Source organism: Sparus aurata, chromosome 18, assembly GCF_900880675.1.
Source record: "Sparus aurata chromosome 18, fSpaAur1.1, whole genome shotgun sequence".
Taxonomy (NCBI): Eukaryota; Metazoa; Chordata; class Actinopteri; order Spariformes; family Sparidae; genus Sparus; species Sparus aurata.
Window position 1 is genome coordinate 31,490,032 of NC_044204.1, and position 7,056 is coordinate 31,497,087.

Consider the following 7,056-nt stretch of genomic DNA (forward strand, 5'->3'; position numbering starts at 1 on the left):
GCAGCAGACAACTTTGCCAAGTGGCCTTTAGCTTCTTTCTCCTCTCTGAACTAAGATGTTTTACTTCCTCGTGTGTCAAGTTGCGTTACTTCCTGCCCTAGTTAGTTTCCCCTGCGTGTTTGGTCCATGTTCTCCGCCTCTCTTTGTCGGTTTTCCCTCCGTATTCCTGCTCTCCTGTGTTCAATTAGTCGTCACTCCCTGTGTATTTAAGTCCTCGTCTTCCCCTCTCTCTTTGTCGGTTCATCAGTTTCGTCTCCGGTTTACGTGCCTCCTCGTTCTCCGTTGTGGTTTTTCCGTTTCTCTTTGACTCTGTTTGGTTTTGCCCCCACTTGTTTTTGTCAGTTCTGTTGCTTGCTTTTTGGACTTTGGATTTTGTTTTTGGATAACATCTGATTTAAGCCTGCCTGCCTCACTGTGTCTAACGTTTGGGTCCCTTTTTTTGCTAACCCTAACAGTTATGGCGTGTTTCATTACAAGTCTGAAGTCAGAATCTTAAAAAACGTATAAGCGTGTTATCAGTAATGATTTTACTTTCTTATTTTTATATATTTTTAGACAGTAAATGTGTTGATATTTTCTTGTGTTGTACCAAAAGCACAGACACACATACTGTATGTAATTTCTAGCTACCTGGATGAGAAAATAGAGAAAAAAAGTTGCAATTTTAGAGACGGTTTCAAAATCTTGCAGTGCGATCAGATGGTTTGAAGAGTCATTGAGGATTTTGAAAAAAAAAACCTTTATAACAGAAAACAAGTGCGGCTGAAAGAATCTGGGTTTCTCAAACAACTCTTTATGGTTACTTCTGTCACTTTAATGTACTATAGTGGCAACACGGAGGAGGATTAAACTGGCGCTGGTGCCTGTTTTACACACAATCAGGAACAAATCATCTGCTGTATTTTTAGACCCCTCATCCTCGAATTCTTCAGATGTTTGCCCGTGCTTGTGTTTGTTCTCACTCTGTTGCACTCTGCTGCCCTTTTGTGCCACCCCTCCTCTTCCCCCGACGCATTTGGGAACAGGCCGCTGAGAGGAGATATGAAAACGCTCTGAGCTAATCTTTGTTGACAGCAAGAGGCCAATCTGTTTTCCCTATGCTTGACTCCACAGGAGGAGGAACTGGTGAGGGAGAGCCGCGGCTTTTACTTCCGGGGTTACGGACTGGGTCACTGCCTGCAGACCAAGGATGGAACCGCCGTGGAAGCCGCCACCGTGTTCGCCCCCCCTCCTCCACCTCCGGTCACCATGTACGACGGAGAGGTGCTCCACAAGCGTTTCGTGGACCGGGCCAAGCGCATTGACACCATATCCAGAGCCGTCTTCCCTTTGAGCTTCCTGATATTCAACATCTTCTACTGGATCACCTATAAAGTGCTGCGACACGAGGACATCCATGCAAATTTGTAAAAGGCTTCTCCGCCTGCCCTAGTTCTTTTTTCTTCTTCTCTCTCGGAAACCAAAACTGCCTGTCAGATCTACATTACAATGAGGAAATGTGTCAAGAGGCGTTATCTGCTTCTTAAAAAAAAAAAAAAAAAAAAAACGCCGCTAAGAAACTTTGTGCTCAGGTGCGTCTTCAGGATCTCAGACGAAGAAGCGATTAAGCCGAGAGACAAGGTTGAGCTGCGTCGGGGTTCAGGCTGGTGTTGTTTGTGATTTGACCTCTCTCGTTTCTGTCTTGGTTTGACCCGTGCGGATTACAACGGAGACAAAAACACTGCTGGTACTTGTGGGTTTGTGACGTTTGTTTGAGATAATGAAAGTTCAGAGAAGTCAATGTTGATCCTGGCTGGAAGAGACATACTGACTTGAATTTTGACACTGCGTATCTTCGAATGAATGTTTTTGAAAAAAACAAGATAATGGGGTTTTTTTTACACCTTTAAATTATCCGATAGGTGCCAATGGGTGCAGGGGGGAGGGGGGAGGGGCGGTTCTTTGATATTTATTCATATTCAATTGGTGGTGATCATTCAATTTAGATTATACATCTATAAATAAGTGTATATAAAATATGCTGTTCATGAAACTGCACAAAGCACAAATATGTATTTCCTTTTGTCTAAATTTAAATAAATTGTTATTCTGCCAGGAAACAGAAATGATGTGTTCCTCTTTAAGCTTCAAGTTTCGGTTGGTTACTTTGGCAAAAAAGAAAATCCAGTCACAGAACAACTGCATGAAAAAACAATTACTTTTCTATTTCAGTCCTTTAATAGAGCCCATCAGCTCCAGATCCCGAGAGGAAAGAGAGGAGGGGAGAAAGAAAAAAAAAAAAGACTTAAACCGAAATGTGGAAAGGTGGAAATCAATTCCGCAGTAATGCAAATGCTACAGATGCAAAATAAGTAATCAGTCCACATCAGTGGCTCTTTGTGAAGCTTTCTTCTTTTCTTTTTTCTTTTTTCTTCCATCATCATGACTGTAATTGTTAGCCGTGAAACCGAACACATGCGTAATCAATCCGGGAGGAATCTGAACTCGAATCCTTGAGGAAAAAAAATGCATAAAAAAAAAAAAAAAGAAACAGCCATTTCTCTCCCAGTCTGAGGAGAGGCGGCTGTGAAGGTGTGGAAATGCAGGACAGTGGTGGTGGTGAGGAGGGAGGAGGTGGGAGGAGGAGGAGGAGGGGGCATCGCCAGCGAGGGAGGACGAATGGGTTTTTTAATGGGAAATCAGAGGGTTGTTTTATCAACTAATGAGTTTGAAAAGGGCTTGGTGTTCCACTGCTAATGACAATGAATTCAGAGCGGCAGCTGGAGCCTACTGTCCTTTTGTCGGCAATCCTAATCAACTCCGCCGTATTGTGTGGTTCCCCAAGTAATGAGAAAAGGAGTGTGTGTGCACGTGTGCGTCTGTGTGCCTTTTGTTTCTATTTTATCCTTCCACTGTTGTTATATTGATTGAGATTTTTTTATGTATCCAGAGTTCCGTATTATCTTAAAATCACAGCCTAATGTACTGAAGGAACGACTGAAATACCGGATTTATGGTGTTTTTCAGATCTTCGGAGCAAAAGTAAAGACGCGCGAGAGGAGACGACTTATTGCCACAGATAGCTGAGAAAGCGGCGTGACATATTCACTGAAGTCCCTCATACTGATGGCTTAACCAGATTTTAAAAAACAGAGTGTGAGGGCACGCAAACGTCAAAGAGACTGGGTGCTGCTTTGTCACTGCCGCTGCTTTCCACATTGGTTGAGTCCCAAACAACTGCAAAGTAGAAAAACTTGGATCAGACTCATTATTTACCCCGGTCGTACTGAAACACAAAAGACTCCATTTCTTATCTAACGTTAGCTACTGTTGCTGTCTGTCGGCAGAGCATAAAGTCACATCCTTTGGACTGTCGCAGAAAATCCAACACAAGTCCTTCACAATAGAAATCCACCATCCGGCTGCGTTAGACAACTTGAACAAAAATCACCCACCGGCTTGTAAAGGCAACTGAGAGGGACAGAGAAGGTCCCATTTTTCACGTCACATTTATAATCCACTCATATATGGCCAATAAACCCCTTTCATATGAGCATGTGCATTCTTTCTTGGTTTGTTATGTCTTTGGAGTATCACAAAGACACCTCTGATGAATCTTTAAGACATTTATCTTCTAGAAAATATCAAAAAATTGTCATTTTCTGCATCAGGTAGCTCGTTGGAAAGTCCGAAACACATCTATCAATTGATTACCAGCCATTATTATTACATTATAACAATAAAGAATAGACACCACCCAAAGGAATTTTTTAAAAATGATTCCTTCCTTATATGAGCAAGTTAAATGTGCAAAAAGCTTCAAAATAAGAGCTTTTTTATCAATTAATCTCTTTATTGTTTCGTTTCTCTACATTGTTTCGTTTAGAGCTTTACATTTTTAATTTAAACCTCCACACACCAAAAATGTACTCTTTAAAGATAAATGTCCCGAACCCCAAACAACAGAGGCATCATTAGTGACGACATCTCCTCTCACTGTAACTCACAGATGGTATTGTTTCAATAGCGCTGACAAAAAAACGGCACGTTTGTGGCAAAATAAGGAGCTTTTCTAAATCCACAAACCCTGACTGACACACGCAAAACGGGCACAACGGTTTCCCGACACATTACGCTTCACTGCCTCTCCCAGAAAGCAGCGTGTCACCTCAGAATGTGCATCATTTCGAAGACACGGGAATGCTGACGGATTCCAATAACGTAGACCTTCAAATTCCACGCGCTTTCATTACGCACAAAACCCCGAAAGTGTGACGATTTTTGACAAATGCTTCCCCCCCGAAAACACTCCGCTGTCTCCGGTCACAAGGGACAAAAAAAAAGACAACCAGCTATCAAATTGTCTAATCTATAAAGTAACCCTCTGGACCTAAATGAGGACATTAAATACTCATTGTTGTGATGTTGCGCGCCCACTTCTATGTTGTGTATTAATGAACAAACAACGAGCAGGAGGAGGCAGAAGCGTCTGATGAAGCTGTTGGTCGTCATGTCCAAGGCGTGCCCTTGCCGTCTCCCTCGGGGGTAATCAACATGCTTTCCCCCCTCCTCATTTCAGCTGAATGTCAATGGTGCCAGAGCTTAAACTGATGTGTGAGCTTTGAGGGAGCCGCCTAAGACCTGCGATCAATACTGCTGACCCCTCAGAACACCGGCGTCTTTTCACCTTTCAGGCACATAAAAAAGAAACGCAGACGCCAAAATAATACTCCGGTGTGTAGGATTCTCACGTCACTCAGCATCTGCATTGAAGCTGTTGTTGTCCGTCAGTGGTTGTTTCTTTCCTTGTTTGCTTTTTTTATTGATTTCTGGTCCATTTCTATCAGAGCTGCTACGATTAATCACCAGCTACTTCCAAATCAATTCGGTTCAATTCGGTTTGAGTCATTTTTCAAGATAGACATCTTAAATGTGGATATTTTCTTGTTTCGTTACTCCACTTTGAGAGTAAACTGAACATCTTTGGGACATTTGAAGACGTCACCATCGACTTTAGGAAGAATTGATCGACATTTATCACAATTTTCTAACATTATCATGGATGAAACCAATCGATTAATCAAGGATGGGGTTTTTTTTTGTCATTGAAACGTCTCTTTTTTTAAACAAATTTAGACACAAAAATAAAACTCCTTGTTTGAAGGATTCTTAATGAAGTTTTACAACATCAAGCACGTTATTATCCATCAATGGTTGACTCTCCTCCGTTGCTTTAAAAGATTGTTTGTGATTCAGTTTTATAAAAGCTGCAAACAAACTACTTTGATAATCAATTTGGATTAATTTAATATGACTAAAACTGTCAAAATATCCTGTTTCCAGCCTTTTTCTTTCTTGTTTCTTGACCCCTCTGTGACCTTAAACTGAATTTCTTTGGGTCATGGACAAAACAAGTCATTTAAAGATTAACTAATTGATTAATTGGAGAAATAATCAATGGGTTGACTGACATCTTAAGGGGAGACATGCTCATTTTTAGGTTTACATGCTTTAACACTAAAAAACACATCTGTTTCCTTGTACCGTCCATTGCTGCAGCTCTGTATCCCCCCCAGGCAAATGTGTGACATGGTGACGTAGTGTGATGTCACAAAATTACAGAATTAAAGGCGGAGCTACTGACGAGGCGTTTCAGGAGCTGTGTTTTCCGTGGGAGAGATGAGCTTCCGTTGGCGCAGACTTTGGCCTCTTTAACTTTCTAGATATTTTACATGTACAAGAACCTATAAAACATTAATAAAAAATGTAGGGCTTTTATGTGGCTGTCCAGAAGTATTAACATTAAAAATAACAGAATTTTAGTGTACCTAGAATAGTTAGAAAGATAACATTAGAAATATCCCTGCATCTCCAGGAAACTGTGTAGCCTAGACAACTGCGGGATGAAGAAATAGCAGCCGTGGGGGATATATTGGTTTCTTTTGACAGTGATGTATTAATGAGACGATGCTACACATGTCACCTTTAAATATATGAGTGTAAACAGAGGGGGAACTGCTTGCTGCACGCAGCATTATGGATGCAAACCTTGTGAATGTCACCCAGCGAGTAAAAAACGGATATCCTCGCACTCTAAATACCCTCTACTGCAGGTTTAATGCAAATGTCCTGTCTATCTGGTGCTAAATGATCTATTCCTGTAATGCTACACACACGCATGCATTAGTCCTGTGTCGGCTGAGTTTCCAGTGGCATTTATGGTACATTAGGGGAATTAGTTTATTAGTTTGCACATTAAAAATACAATTATAAATAAGATAAATTATACGTGAAAGACACCTATGGTACATAAACTGACTTTAGCCTACATATACGCACATGAATATGGATCTAAAGTAAACACAAGCCTGTGCAGAAGTGTTATGAAGGCAAATATCACACATATTGTTCCCATGTTTTATAATCCATGGCTGTTTTTTCAAATGGCAGCGGGGACATTTACATTTGAACATGTTTGCAGCTCAAGTTGCGCATCAGCCTCATGGTCAGTGAAACTGAGCACTCAGACCCAAAGGAGAGGTAATGTCACGTTTCTGAGGAGAGTCATGAATGCTGAGCAGAGTGATGAAAAACTGTACGTATGAAAGCGATGCTGAAATGTGTAGTCTTGCGTCCAAAATAAGGTTAACTGGCAAAGGCAGGATGTGAACAGTATCAGTCTAAGAAGTGAATGTGGGACGTGACAGCATCGACGGAAACATGATACTCAACCGAGCCCTCTATCTGATTTTCACATAGCAAAAGTCAAGTAGTTGTTGAGACCCAGACACGTGGAACCGACATCAAAGAACTAGCGGCGTCCAGGGCTTGTTATCGCCTCACATTACTTGTGTCTGGGCTAAAAAGCTGCACTTGAACACATCGCGACGACTACAGCGGACGGTCTACTAGCTACCACGAACTGCGCCTGCAAGAGTGGAAGTACTTCTCCACTCCACGAGGTGGCGGTAGTGTGTTTTTATCATTAAAAAAAAAGAAAAATCAGAAGACTGAGGCGCCAGAAACAAACGGCGCCCTCATTTATATAGCCACCTCTTATTTTTCATGAACAGCCAC

The 7,056-nt window shown here is 41.6% G+C and overlaps 1 protein-coding gene across 1 annotated transcript in view; it reads left to right on the top strand.

Annotated features, from left to right (window-relative positions):
* glra4a (glycine receptor, alpha 4a) overlaps nucleotides 1-1,551 on the top strand; it is a 56,180-nt gene extending 54,629 nt beyond the window's left edge. The window contains 1 exon segment of the mRNA XM_030395340.1: nucleotides 1,114-1,551. Within this exon segment, the coding sequence (XP_030251200.1) occupies nucleotides 1,114-1,410 (297 nt within the window). The 3' untranslated portion in view covers nucleotides 1,411-1,551.
* The last annotated feature ends 5,505 nt before the right edge of the window (nucleotides 1,552-7,056 follow it).